Below are 15,660 nucleotides of genomic sequence, written 5' to 3' on the forward strand. Positions count from 1 at the left end.
CCGACGAGTACTGCGGGCGGGCGCGGGTGGCTTCTCAAGGTTCGGGGAAGACCGGGTCGCGAGGGCGGGGGTGCCTGCTTTTTCGCGCTGGGGGGCAGCGGTCAGGACCCATTTCCTTGTTTGAAATGCTGTGATTTTTGAACCTCACTCAGGTCACGAAATGGATTCAAGTGAACCGGAGACCCCGAAAACGGAAACGCAGGGTGAAGGAAGAGGTGTTTGAAAAGGTAGGGTTTCCCGAGACGATACTCGGTGCAGGTCTCGGTAAATCCGCGTCTGCCCCCGAGGACCTGGTCACGACAATAAAGTAGCGTTCAACTTAAAAAGTTTTTGTTACAATAAACGCTAGATTTAATATATGGGGACATTCTGTGGGAATACTGGTCGATAAAGCCTAATGCCCATCTACATATTCTCATAAAGAGGGAATAACCCGGGAGATTTGTTTCGTGCTCATTAAATAGAGCAATAGGACTTAAGTGGGTTTCATTATTATTTTAGATCAGCAGTGTTTATTATCTCAGTGTTAAGGTACCTCTGAAAAATGGAAAAGTGTTCCGAATAAATCGCCCACAGTATTCGGTTTCCGTGCTGTACGTTTACTCACCTAGACTTTAAATTGGAGTCATCTAAGAAATGGAGAGAAGAAAAAAAAAAGGAACACTAGGAGAAATTTTATTTACTGTAAAGCAAATGAAAAATTTGTTTGCCTAAGTTTAGAATTTCAGTATGTTACTTTACAGAAGTTTGGACTGCTTGTCTTCTGATTTTGTATTAGAACTTGATTTGTCATTGTAATAAATATCAAGGTAAGTAGTCCGTTGTTTTCTAAGTGACTTGCGGAAAAGTCACTAATTTTTTGACAAATGTTACAGCAGATAGGATTTTTGTTGCTTTTGCTTAATTACATCTCACTGTTTTTTTTGATTCTTGATACCACCAAGGGATTAAAATAGCGGTGTGTTGTTTTTCTGCTGCTAGAATGTATGATGAATCACTCTTGATTCTGAAGCCAAATTCTTGCTGATAGCATTGCTGCCAACTTCTGTGCTGTGTTGCCTTAGTATGGGCATTGCAGCGTCCGAGAATGTGCACAAAGCGCATCAGAATAAAGGTGATCCCAGAACTGCAGAGTGCACTTCAGGATACCAGAGGGCAGTTTCTGAGAGACCTGGAAAAGGAACCAGCCTGCAAGTATAGTTGTTTGTAGCCAGACATTCAGTATGCATGAAAAGGGGGACCCCAGCCCTTTGCTTTTTCCACAGAGGGTCATAGATGTAACTTCAATTGAAGAATAATCGAAAAAGTTGTCATTTGGAATAGACTTGAGTTTTCTGACCATACCTCAGCATGGTATGGTAAGTTGTGTTTAACGTTAATGGTTTAGGTGTATTTTTTTTAATGTTGTGAGGTGATGAGTGGGATCATAAAATACCCAAAGAAGGAAAAGAATTTTGGCTTGCTTGGTATTTTTTTTTAAATGTGTTGTAGCTGTTATTTTATTTAATTTATTTTATTGTGTTGAGATGGAGTCTTGCTCTGTCGCCCAGGCTGGAGTATAGTAGTGCGATCTCGGCTCACCTCCGCCTCCAGGGTTCAAGTGATTCTCCTGCCTCAGCCTCCTGAGTAGTTGGGACTGCAGGCACATGGACCACGCCTGGCTAGTTTTTTCTATTTTTAGTAAAGAAAGGTTTTCACCGTGTTAGCCAGGATGGTCTCAATCTGACTTTGTGATCTGCCTGCCTTAGCTTCCCAAAGTGCTGGGATTACAGGCGTGAGCCACCGCACACGGCCAGCCAAAAATAAGATTATCAAAATGCACAATGTCCTGTAGAAAGGAAGGGGAAGCCATTATCTTTGTGAATTACTAGATGTCACTACCAAAATCTAACCTAGAAGTAACCGTATTTGTGACACCTGTGACCTGACCACTGGGTCCTCTGAGAACGGGGGTTGGGAGTAAAACGGGGACTGATTATTTTGCCTTGCAGGAGAATGAAGTTCTTTGCCCAACCATTTCCGCTTGATACAAGCTCCTGTGTTAGACCTTAGGGGGAAGATGTGCCTCTGGCTTTTTTCCTTGGAAAATGTGGGCAGCAATTTTAAAAAGAACATGAAAATGGAGTAGGTTGAAACCAACATTCAGAACTTCCTTTCATGGATTGAACTAAGCTGATGAGGTTTGAGGGTGGAGGTGAGGAAGGGCTAGAAGATAGGAAATTTCAGAGACATGTCAGAGAATATGAACTGTCGGTGTTTCCAGTGTTGCTCTTGGCTCTGCACAGCACTTCCAAGCCCATTTGCCCACTTTTTTTTGCCTCTGCCACACCTAGGAGAAGATTTTTGGAGCTCGCTGAGAAAAAGGGCCTTTCTCCTATTCTGAAATAGAAATTGAATTCTGTGATCATGAGTATTCATTCCGAGGTCCATGTGTTAATCTTTTGCTAGGATTTGAACTTGTTACTAGTGGGAGCCTATGTAGTTCGCTTACTGTTGAGTCTAATATGTTATTGTTTAAAACATCTGCCATGTCACAAGTAGAAGCAAATTATTCAATTTGTCTTTTTTCCTGCGTCCACTATATTTTTCTTCTATGTTAAAATAAAACTGTGGTAGTTTCTGATTTTATTCATTTTGTGTTAGTGTAAAAGAAAACGAATCTTAGTCATTTCTGGTAGGTGCCCATTTGAAATGTTGCAGTTGCTTTTATTTGTCTACTTTGGTTTCCTTGCTCCTGTTTTTCCACTCCACACTGCCCTTGCCTCCAGACCCCAAGGATCTGTCTACACCTTCAGGCCTCTCAGGATTCAGCCTAGATGAGTAAATTTGGTTAAGTCATCTGTAATAACTGTACTGGGGGTCGTAACATTTTTCCTCCAATAGTCGGGTGCAGCTTTTTTCCTGCCGTGTGGAAAGCAGAACCTTCTGACCTCTCCGAGAAAGGAAAACAGTGCTCTAGTGAGAGGCTGGACTCTGACCACAGGCGCTGGGCAAGGAGCTGCACAGTAGAACAGCATCTTCCTGGGATGTTTGTTTTCCCCTTAAAGAAAATCTCAAAGGTGCTGAGTGGTAGGCACAGTCTGATGTAATCTGAAATACTAGTTGAGTTTTTCAGTGAACTCTCAAGGGGAAGCAAAACAAACTAACCCTGTGCTCAGCTGCGGGTTAAAATAACGAATAGTGAAATAAAGTAAATTAGGGACTGAGACGTACCATGCAGATAAAGAGATTCAAAGTCTCCTGGCCTTTCCCTGCCTTCTGCTTCAGTCATCCTACCCACCAGAGAGTTGTGCCATCTTTTTGTGTTATCCTAACAGGCTTCATTTCTTATCTCCCTGAAGATGCATCATTCTCTCTCATGTATCTTTTCATATTTTCTGTGACATTTATTTCCATTTTATTTTAATCATTTTTCTCCTAGTATGACTGAATTGTTTTATATTGTTTTTCATTTTCTTTTATATTTGTTTTTCATTTAAAATCACAAAACTCATCTCTCTTCTACTTCTGGTTCTCAGGTATTTTTTTCTTCCATTCTGATACTGTTCTATTTTTTATTATTTCAAGTTCCTTTCATTTAGTTTGAATAAATTTTGCAACAGAAAAACACGGGAAATACGAATAACTAACAAAGAACAATTAGGATGATTGGATCAGCCAGCTCTGCAAAGGACAGGATGAACATTTGTGATTGCAACAGTGAATTTTATGTGGGTTTTTAAATTAATAGATTTTACTACATTGATGTTGGTTTTGGAAGAGGAACACACATTTTTTTTTCTTTTTAACCTTTTTTAGCTGTTTCAAAAATAAATACAAATTATGTGCCATCACAGATTAAGGAATGTTTATACATACACACACACGCACACACACACACACATTTAATACAAAGTTTTAGTAATTTTTTAAATATTCTAAAGATTAGAATATATAGTAGAATAGTCTTTTATGAAATAATATACATTAGGAAAATATGACTGGGATATGATTCCTTCAGAGGAAGAAAATTCAATTTTCAGATTCAGAGGAAGCACCCTTCCTAGTCTATACATACAGTAAGCAGAGAATGAGTTTTACAACACTCATTTCAGGTCTTCGGTAAATGTGTGTGATGATGGCAGAAGTATTCATTGGCTCACCTGCAAATCATTGAAAATTCAGCCATGGTAAGGTTGGCTACTACAGGCATTAGCGAGTGTGGTCTCTGCTGGGGAGAGATCGTCAGTCCTCTGTTAGGATTAGTCACGATCAACACAGTGCAAATGGTTTCCAATAACAGCGCCCTTCAAGGTTACTTTCATTATTCTTTTCTGCCAGAACCTGAAAAACAATACTCTTGAGCTACTCAGAATTCAAATTGTTGAAAATTTCCTGAAATTTACCTTCACATATTCAGAGTGAAACAAAGATCTAGAAGGATGGTTGTGAAAAGTATGGACTTTATAGTATCTGGTGGCCATTTTCATTGAGGCCAAATGATAAATTCTGTTTTCCAAGTCTTTAAGGGGATAAAAACCAAACTATTTTCCTTGTTATGATATATTCCTAAATTCTAGAGTATTTTCACTCTACTTTTATTTCATTAGTTCCTTGTACATACTTGACTCTGAACCCAAATCAATGATTATCTTAGTTTGAATAATAATTCACAGATTTAAAAAGTTGAATGTAAAATCGGTTTGGTTTGTGGATTTTTTAAGCATTTATTGTTCCTTTTAGATTTTATATATTGTAAGATAATACTTTTATTACAGTACTAATATTGAATTATTCAAAATGATAAAGGTAGGTACAAATTTCAAACTAAGTACTTCTATGTTTGTCTTTTGTGACAAAGGTATATTTTATGTTCAGTTTATTGGTTCTAAAAACGAATATTAAGACTAATAAAAATTATTTGGCTCTTTCTTGTACTCAATACAGCAGATGGTGACTGTGGTAGGCTTGACTCCAGAGCCATCAGCACACAAAGCTTAGTAAAATGGCACAGAATAAACCTACGGAGTGCTGAGCCGAGGGTCCCTTCACTTTGTAGGAACTACCCCCCTTTCGGCAAGATAGTAGGCTTAGGTAGCCACTAGGCAACTGAGGCAATGTTGCGGTTAAATGCTTTCCCAGGCGCTGGTGCCCTTGCCTCTTTTTGAGAGTGCCCTTGCTCTGTGGGAATTCATGACTAGTCTACATTTATATAGCTGTAATCTCTTACAATAGCTTCATTGATACTTGATTTCCATAGAAAAGCTTTATGAATTCTTGTGAGACACAGCTCTTGAAGCACCAGCCCACCCATTTTCCCTCCCTTCATCCGTTCCTCCCTAACTGTGAGTGGCTTTGTATCCTGTGTTGTACTGATTGTGCCTTTGGAAGACAACTTATTTGAGTGATGGGGGGGAGGCAGAATAATTTATTAAAAGTAATTACAAAGAAACCAAACAAAAGGAGTAATTACAGTGCTGTTAATATGCAATTTGTTATTTTATTGCTGAAATATTGGGAACTCATTTGAGATTCTTGGTCCTATATGTGGGTCTCTCCTTTTCCCTTGTACATCCCTAATAAATACATAATGTATTAAATTCTCTGTACCCAGGTCTCATTTTAGATGAGGTTTCCCAAGGTCTTGGCCTTGTTTGCTCTTTTTTTTTTTTTAAGCTGTACCAAGAAATAATTGCTGATAAAATGTATTTTTGGTAGCCTCAGGAAGAAAATCTGATCTGTATAATTTTATACTGTTAAATTTTTATCTGTTCCATACATTTACTTATTTTTCCAAATTTCCATATTTAGTGATTTATTTTTTTAAGACTCTGCAGTTTTGCTGGGCATGGTGACTCACGCCTGTAATCTGAGTACTTTGGGAGACTGAGGCAGGAGGATCATGCCAGGAGTTTGAGACCAGCTTGGGCAACACAGAGAGACTCTATCACTACAAAACATAAAAAAATAAAAATGAGGTATGATGGTACATCCCTGTAGTCCCAGCTACTCGGGAGGGCAAGGCAATAGGCTCTCTTGAGTTCACAAGTTAGAGGTTACAGTGAACTATAATCCTGCCACTGCACATCAGCCTGAGTGATAGAGCAAGACTCAAACTTTTAAAAAAAAAGGAAGAAAGAAAGAAAGGAAAGTAACAATCTATAGTTTAAAAAAAAAAAGTTCCAAGGGTTCTGTGTATTAAAATTCCTTCCCATTTTTAACTAGCGTAACAGGGAAAGTTAAAGTATCATCATCCACTTACCCTCATGCACTTAGTTACATATTTTAAAAAGAATCTTTGAATGTAACTATTAATATTATAATCGCTAACATTTCCCTTGTGTTAAGCACTGTTCTAAATCCTTTTCATGTAGCAGCTTATATAAATGTACCATTAAAGTAGTGTCACAACCAGCAATATGGCATTAGGATGTTGTAGAGTGCATCAAATACTTTTTGAAAGGGGTGAAGTGTAAAGAAGTCAAAAAATTGCTATAAAAAAGGATGCTGGGCCGGGCGCGGTGGCTCATGCCTATAATCCCAGCACTTTGGAAGGCTGAGGCGGGTAGATCACGAGGTCAAGAGATCGAGACTATCCTGGTCAACATGGTGAAACCCCGTCTCTACTAAAAATACAAAAAATTAGCTGGGCATGGTGGTGCGTGCCTGTACTCCCAGCTACTCAGGAGGCTGAGGCAGGAGAATTGCCTGAACCCAGGAGGTAGAGGTTGCCGTGAGTCGAGATACGCCACTGCACTCCAGCCTGGGTAACAAGAGCGAAACTCCGTCTCAAAGAAAAAAAAAAAGAATGCTTTGGGCAAGATTTGAAAATTCTCTTTAGTGCAGGCTATGGACAATCCTAGACCACCAGCATAAAGCATACATATCTAATTCAGGAAAATCCCAGCCCATATGTATTTTGAAAACACTTGGAGGTGTACTGATAATTACACTACTATCAATTTTAGCAAGTTTGATGCCTGCAGCCATCAACTCTTCTATGACGTGAGAGATAAAAGCCATTTTTATATAAAATGTTAGAGTTTGGCTGGAAAAGGGAGACAGGCAGAGAAAAATTTTGTTTTTAGTTACTTTTTTTTTTTGAAACGGAGTTTCCCTCTTGTTACCCAGGCTGGAGTTCAATGGCATGATCTTGGCTCACCACAACCTCCGCCTCCTGGGTTCAGGCAATTCTCCTACCTCAGCCTCCTGAGTAGCTGGGATTACAGACACGCACCACCATGCCTAGCTAATTTTTTGTCTTTAGTAGAGACGGGGTTTCACCATGTTGACCAGGATGGTCTCGATCTCTTGATCTCATGATCCACCCGCCTCAGCCTCCCAAAGTGCTGGGATTACAGGCTTCAGCCACCGCGCCTGGCCTTTTAGTTAATTTTATAGTAAGTATTAGTCTCATTCTTGTGACTGAATGCCTGGCAGTCATTGTCATCATAGGCATTTTAAGGAGCTGCTGTTTTGTGCCTGGGTCTCATATGGCACTACTAAGGTGCATTTTTTGAGTAACACCCACTGATATCTGTGTGGGCCCAGACCTACCATTGTTTTTATCCATCTTCTGTTGGAGGAGGCTCACAGCAGTGTGGATCAAGTCTAGCCGATATATATTTCTTTTGGTTTTAGGGTCTGTGCCCACAGAAGAGTCATACTTAAGCTTTTAATCTCTAATACTTAGAAAAGGACCTGGCCACATGCAGCCTCAATAAGTATTGGTTGAATGAATTAGATGAATGAATCTCACAAATGGCATTTATTGTATAAACTCATACCTTGTTATTGCGTTAAATTTTTTTCTTCACTATTCAGGTTTTTATTTTGTTATTTAATGATAGAGGTTTTCATCAAAGTATCTTTGGTAGCGTTTCCTGGGTTTTTTGGCCAGGGCGGGGGAGGTGGTGGTGATCTCTTTTCTATAAAGAGAGCTTGGATTCCTGAAGACCTGATACTGGTCCCGGCTGTGCCAGCTAATCATGTCCCCCTTGAGTTTGTCATGTGACCTTTGCTTTCCTCTGAAAATCCTTTTACTCAGTGGGCCAACTAAGTCCATTTATCCTAATTGATAAAATCAATATGTTTGACTTCAAGTTTTCCCCATAGTTTTATGATTTTTTAAAAACAGTATTGTCCTTTTTGGTGTTTAGGAAGGCTTCTATTTTTGTTATAATGGTTACTTTTGACATAATACTTTTTTTTCTGTTCTTGTGTATTGATTCCCTGTTGTGATAAATTAGTCATTTACCTTTTCTTCCCCCTCCCCTCTTTGTTTTTCATCATGTGACTTGAAATATTATCCATTTTTTTACTTTCTATAAATAAATACTGGTATGAGGGTCAGCCAGAGGATTGTATTTTCCATCTGATCTCCTCATTACTCCCTTCTTGATGATTGGACTGTGTCTACAATGTCAGAGCATCTAGGCATTATATACTATGCTGTACCCTTTATCAAGTTACTTAGTTTTAATTCTGCAGGTTATGTTTAATGTTCATTGTCTGCTTTTAGGTTAATGTCTGTTCTCAATTTTGAAGCTCATTTTCTAGTAGATTTCTCAGGAAGAGTTTAGGGCAGCTATAGTCCCTGATTTTTGGCATGTTTTAAGTTTGTGCTCTTTATACCTGAAGGTCATGTCAGCTAAACAAGAAATCCTTGGCTCATATTTTTAAATTATAAGAAATCTGTTACTTCCTTGTCATCCTGCATAAAGTCTAATACTGATCTCATTTCTTTCCCTTCCCATGGATTGACCTATTCATTTTTCCTGGACACCCAGATTTTTTCTATACATTCCAGTAATTTTAGTTGAATATATGTCTCATTGTGGGTTGCTTTTCCCAGTTGTTAGTCGGCTTTTGGGCTTTATTTTCCTTGCCTGTAATATGAGAATAACTTTTTTTTTTTTTTGCTGTTCACAGAGTAGATATGAAGCCAAATAAGATATTGTAAGTGAAGTGCTTTAAATGTATTATTTTACTATCTTGTTATCCTTTAACGTTTCTTGTTGTTAGGAACTTTGAAATTTAGACAGCCTGAGCAACATGATGAAACCTTGTCTCTGCAAAATACAAATATTATCTGAGTGTGATGGCTCATGCCTATAATCTCAGTACTTTGGGAGACCAAGGTGGATGGGTGGCTTGAGCCCAGGAGTTCAAGACTAGCTTGGGCAAACATAGCAAGATCCCATTTAAAAAAAAATGCAAAGTATTAGCTGGACATGGTGGCACACGCCTGTGGTCCCAGCTCCTCCAGGCGCTGAGGTGGGAGGGTCCCTTGAGTCCAGGAAGCACATATTACTGTGAGCCTAGATCGTGCCACTGCCTTCCAGTCTGAGCGACAGAACAAGACCCTGTTTCCAAAAAAAAAAAAGAAACTTAAGAGTACATCATTTTATGAATGTATGGACTTGAGTTGATGTTCTGTTTGTGAGAAGTAGACAATGGCTACCCAGTGAGTCTTCTGTGTCCTGATAGTAAGTAACCTTATCCTGATTCCATGTGGTAAGCAGGCTCTCTGCATCTACTCATGGAGGACTACTACTGGATTAAAGGAAGTAGTGGTTTCTGAAGTATCTCATCTAGAAAACTCCATCTCCGTTTATCACACTCTTCCCTGTCATGTTAGTTCCCCACTCAGAATTCTGGGTTTACATGATTTCAGTTTATATGTGCATAGAGAAACACTTAGAAAAATTACTCTATTTTCAGATAATGAGGATTGCTGAAAACCTAAGTCAGCCTGATCAACCAGTACATTTTCTTGAATTTATTGTACATAAGACCCCACGTAAGAGGCTGCTGGAAAATACCAAAGAGACATGAGAGATGTCATTTCTGGCCATGGGGAGATAAAACACACAGCATATCAAAGATCACTTACAAAGTAGTCTGTGATAAATAAGTCCACACCAGCATAGCACAAACTAAAGACATGAGTATATGATGCATTTTTACCTGAGGCTACCCTGGACTAGAGTTTCCATGCCTGGTCTTTGTTTTGATAAAGCAATACTTGACACATGTAGGCTGGAAGTTATGGTGGGAAATTGGGTAATTGAATTAGCTGAATCCATTTTAGTGCTTTTACGTGGTTTGTATTCACATATAAGGGTTTAATTAATGTTTATGTAAATAGTGTCTTTATTTGAATATGTGATTTTAAAAATCATCCATGTTTCGCAAGTAAAGCTGGAACCTATTATAGAAGTTCTCCTGACACCTGTGAATCAAGGTGATTTGGAAGCCCAAGGCTAGAAATGTAATACTATTGATTATTCTGTGCATAACATGTTTCTTATTAAATTTTATACTTATTCAAACAGTCTACTAATTGTATTTTATATCCATAACATACAAAACCTTGAGTCAGGAGTAGAGAATACCGAGATGAATAGAATAGTTTATAGTTAGATATAGAAAACTAGTAGGATAGAAGAGTTTATAGTTAGATAGAGAAAACTATATTGGATAGAAGACAGACTGAATCAGACCTGTGTCAGAGGTGCAGGAAAGTGCAGTAGTTATCGGAGCAGTTTGGGTCTCTATAAGGGAAGTTATCACTTTGGGCTGTTTTCATTATCTGTAGGCCCTCCTTCAGGCTGATAGCAGTGTACAAATATTTGTTCAATTTCATTCAACTCTTGTTTGTATAATTGAAGATACCATAATTTATATTCTCAAAATCCAGATTGTCTTCATGAGCACATACTCATCATGAAAAAAGTTTTTTTTTTTTTTTTTTCTATTTTTAGTAGAGACTGAGTTTCACCATATTGGCCAGGCTGGTCTCCAACTCCTGACCTTAAGCTTGGCCTCCCAAAGTGCTGGGACTACAGGTGGGAGCCACTGTGCCTAGCTCTGGAAATTGATCTTTTATCTTTGGTTCATAAATGTGAAATCAAAGTGCCATGAGTTTAGGCTACCTCTGGACTTGGTTCAGTCTATTTCACTCTCACTCTACGTTTTTTTCCTTTTACTCAGGTTAAGTCCTCCCTCCACCACCCCACTGTAAACATTTTATTTTAAGGCAAAATAAAATGTTTCAGAATTAGGAATGGTAACTTTTAAGTTCTAGAGTTATTCAGAGTTTCCTTCTCTTGTGAATTTTTTTTTTTTAAACAGGAAACGGAATCTCACTCTGTTTCCCAGGTTGGAGTGCAGTAACGTGATCTTGGCTCACTACAACCTCCGCCTCCCGGGTTCAAGCTATTTTCCCTGCCTCATCCTCCCAAATAGCTGGAATTACAGGCATACACCACCATGCCCAGTTAATCTTTGTATTTTTAGTAGAGATGGGGTTTCACCATGTTGACCAGGTTGGTTTCAAACTCCTGACCTCCGGTGATCTACACACCTTGGCCTCCCCAGGTGCTGGGATTACAGGTGTGCTCCCATCCCTTTTGTGATTTGTGAATGTTAGGTTGTCATTCAAATAGCATCTCACACGTTTCCAGCACCACAGATTCAGCATGACCTTTTTTCCTTGAGATAGTGTCTCATTCTGTCACCCAGGCTTAAATGCAATGGCATGATTATGGCTCACTGTAAGCTCAGACTTCTGAACTCAAGTGATCCTCCTGCCTCAGCCTCCTGAGTAGCTGGGACTACAGGTGTATACCACCATGTCAGCTTTTTTTTTTTTTAAGGAGACAGAGTCTCTTGGTGTTGTTCAGGCTGGTCTTGAACTAACGGCTCCAAGGAGTCCTTGTGCTTCAGCCACCCGAAGTGCTAGGATTACAGGCATAAGCCACCACTCCCGACCCTGGCATTTCCTTTAGATGAGGTAACAATAGTCATTTTATGTGGCCTCACTTGTAATTGCAAGTCACAAAGCTCATGCTATTAATTTTCTGTGGCATTTTTCTGCCATTAGTTTGGTGTCCAAGAAGAGAAAAAGGTATGAAGGTCACGAGACATTAAACAGGAATGGCAGGAAAAATACAAGAGAAAAGCAGAATGTACCTCTGGATTCTCTTCAGATACAAGTGGTTTTCTGTTTTTTTTTTTTCCCTAACCATCACACATACCTAAGTTTTAGTTTTCAGTGTGGAAGCTATACAGTCACGCATCACTTAATTATGGGAAAATGCATCATGTGATTTCATCATCATGAGAACATCATAGAGTGTACTTAGACAAACCTGGATGGTAGAGCCTATTGCTCCTACACTACAGATTTGTATAGCATGTTAATATACTGAATCCTGCAGGCAATTTGTAATGCAGTGGGAAGTATTTGTATATTAAACATATCTAAACATAGAAAGGGGACAGTACAAGTACAGTATTGTATTCTTATGGGACCACTGTTGTGTATGTGACCCATTGTTGACCGAAATGTTGTTATATAGTGTGTGACTATGCCTTCAACATTTACTCCTGATGATAAAGGTAAAGATTTCTGAGTGTCCTTATAGAAAATGAAAGTGGTGATTCTGAGTCTGTCTCTTAAGAGTTTATTGAGTTATATGTCGTGTATATGTTACATGCCAGGAAGTTCACCCACAGACAGTTTGTTGAGTTTTAAGAAACATTTATCATTGTGTACCTGTTACCACCATCCAGTTTTAGCACATTTCCATCACCCAGAAAGTTCCTTGTGTCCATTTGTAGTAAATCCTCCTTCTTTCTCCTATACTTCAGCAGTACTAGTCTGCTTTCTGCTTTATAGTTTACCTTTTCTAGAAATTTCATATAATTTGAGTTATATACCATTCAGTCTTTTGGATCTGATTCTTTCATTTATTGTAATGTTTGTGGTTCAGTGATGCATGTATCACTAGTTCCTTTTTATTTTGAAGTAATATTGCATTGTATGGATAAACTAAATTTTGTTGATCCACTTACTGTTTCTCTGTCATGGAGGAGAAAAAAACAAACGGATGGCATCGCTATCCACATGTTATCACATAGGCAGCCTTCCACTGCCTTTTGTGAAGAGGTACCTTAAGATGCACTAAGTATTGAGTGAGTATCAGCTGCCTTAGAGAAGTCCCCTCGCTAACTCCCACAAGGCTCTGACAAGGCACATATCTGTCCTTTCACAGGATGACATGCGGTTGGAAATTTTAGATGTTTGCAAATTTTTTTTGCAGCTTTTCGCTATTATGAATAATGCATCTATGAACACGGGTGTAACTGTCTTTATGTACACATGTTTTCCTTTCTCCTGTGTGGATTCTTAGGCCTTGAATGACTTAGTTGTATGGCAGGTATATGTTTAACTTTTTTAAAAGTTGCTAGGCTGTTTTCCAAGGTAGTAGCTGTATCATTTACATTTCCATCAGCAGTGTTTAAGGTTTTTAGTTTCTCTGCCTCCGCGTTAGCACCTGGTATTCTCAGACTTCTTTCTTTAGCCACTCTGGTGGGTGTTCAGACATGCTTTCTTACTTAACGTTTTTATTTCTTGAGAGTATTTGAAAGTGTTTAGATACCTTACTGCTGCTCTTGTCTTCCATTTTACAGACCAGAAGGTATTGGCTCAGTAAATGGGAAGCCTAAGTGTCTCACTGGAGATTCTGAAATGAGTCACTGAGCCTTGGAATCTTCATGCGTCAGTTGGAATTGTAGCAACCTGCTTTTGTTCTCTCAACTCTTGTGACTCAGAATGCTCTCTGTCTTTGTAGCATTGTTAGGTGTGCCTTTCTTTTTATCCTTTCAAAATGATCTGTTCTTATCCTCTCTGGAATTGTGTCTGATGACATGCAGCTTGTTTTCCGCAGAAGTATGCTAGTGTCGTGGAGAGATTTTCTCTGTTTCTAGGCTGCAGCATACAGGTGGGTCGTCAGACCTGGCTTCTGAGACTGGCTCCACAGTGACTGAGCAACCGCATGTCATCATGTGAAAGGATAGATACGTGCCTTGTCAGAGCCTTGTGAGAGTTAGTGAGGGGACTTCTCTAAGGCAGCTGGTACTCACTCAATACTTACTGCATCTTAAGGTACCTCTTCACAAAAGGCAGTGGAAGGCTGCCTACATGATAACATGTGGATAGCGATGCCATCCATTTGTTTTTTTCTCCTCCATGACAGAGAAACAGGAAACATTCCTAAATTTATTTATAGATGTTAAAAAATCAAGCTTGGTTTCTTCCTGTAACTGTTCTTTGGCCAGCAGCAAGTATAGCAAAAGTACTTTTATGAGTTGGTATGTTTTATTCCTGTCTTTTGGCTTTATTCAAGAAAAGTAATTGTGTTTCTCAGAGCAACTGTATTGATTCATTTGCCACTCTCTTTACTTTGTCCATTATAGTAGAATAAGTTGTCCTTGTTCCTTTTCCAAATTGGAAGCTCCCTAAGTGGTGTTGAGGCTGTTGATGAGATTTGTATTCTAGCAAAGATCCATTTGAGATAATCTATCATCATTTGTTTATACGCAATAAGTCCCTGATTTTGTTTCTTTTGTTCAAACAGTTTTGATTTGAAGTTCCTTTAAAGGCTGTTGGAGCTTTTGCAAATACCCAGTTAATGAAAGGCACTTAAGATTGGACACATCTCCTGCATCATCACACTGCAGTTTTCTGTCTAAAGGAATGTTCCAGCTACCTGATTTTTTTGGCTAAACAGAGTTGCAGTATATTTCATGACAGAAGTGCACTCTAGTTTTCTGTTAAATGATTACTTCCTCTGAAATGATTCTTCGTCATGTTGAGTTTCTAAATGTTAAAAAGAACATAGTGTTTTTGACCTGTGGAAATCTTATCTTTGTACCATGGTGCTGCACAGACCATCAGAAAGATCTGAAAACTTGAGGCAACTTGAGAAAATCACCACCAGCAAGAAGCTGTCTAAAATAATTGGAAGATTATAACCCAAGCACCTGGAGGAGTGTGCTAGTGAGTAGAATGTTATGAAAGCCCCTAGATGTCCTCCATGGATGTGTGTGCTGGCCCTAAGGAGAAGGAATAGGAAGAGGATTGCCATGGAGGAACACCTGAAGTTTCAGTTGAGCACTTTATTTGGGAAGCTGTCCAAGGCTAGAGTTGTGAGAGTTGGGAAAGGCCTCACAAGCTTCTACAACTCAAGTCCTTATCTTACATATGAGAATGCAGAGGCCCTGAGAAGTTTTGATTCCCAGGCCTGCATGCTGGCCTGGAACCAGAGCCTGGATTTCCTGTCACTTCTGTTGCTTTTTCCAGCTGTCTGCCCAGGCAGCTCCCTAAGGGAGGCGTGGAGGCAAAACCACTTTGGGTTCCAGGTGAGGAGAGAAGCGTCCAGGTGGGCTTGATTGTATTGTGGCGCACAGATACTGAGGGAGACACAGATACTTTTGGGATATCAAGATGATACCCCAAAAGGCCATCTTTGGGGATTAGTCACACATCCAAAGGGAGGGCTGTTTTCTGGCTTATTGAAGACCTTTCCATTTGGGCTAGGAGTAAACTGAGTCAGATTTTGAGAGCTCAGTCATTCCAAAGAGCAGGTAAGGATTCTGTAGTACCATAGCTGGTTCACTGCAAGGATTGATATGAAATTGTGTTTTCTGTATTACGTTAGTGAATTTTCCAAGGCATAGATTATTTGACATTTTTGTGACATTTTGTTACCGACCAAGCAAATAAAAATATTATTTAAAAAAAATGAAACAGGACCAGGCATGATGGCTCACGTCTGTAGTGCCAGCATTTTGGGAGGCTGAGGCAGGTGGATTGCTTGAACTCGGGAGTTA

At 39.2% G+C, this 15,660-nt stretch overlaps 1 protein-coding gene across 32 annotated transcripts in view; it reads left to right on the forward strand.

Annotated features, from left to right (window-relative positions):
• Positions 1-15,660, forward strand: part of AOPEP (aminopeptidase O (putative)) — a 449,451-nt gene that overhangs the window by 303,362 nt on the left and 130,429 nt on the right. For 31 of the 32 annotated variants that reach the window (XR_013532554.1, XR_013532563.1, XR_013532561.1 and 28 more), the window contains one exon: positions 153-227. Coding sequence is in view for 17 of the 32 variants with exons in the window: in XM_078365849.1 (XP_078221975.1) it covers positions 153-227 (75 nt within the window). In the remaining 15 variants the exon portion in view is untranslated. Of the gene's footprint in view, positions 1-152; positions 228-14,405; positions 14,828-15,660 lie in introns of those variants that run through there. The other variant, XM_078365863.1, reaches the window with a different exon arrangement.

The sequence above is a fragment of the Callithrix jacchus genome, chromosome 1 (assembly GCF_049354715.1).
Source record: "Callithrix jacchus isolate 240 chromosome 1, calJac240_pri, whole genome shotgun sequence".
In the NCBI taxonomy this organism is placed as follows: Eukaryota; Metazoa; Chordata; class Mammalia; order Primates; family Cebidae; genus Callithrix; species Callithrix jacchus.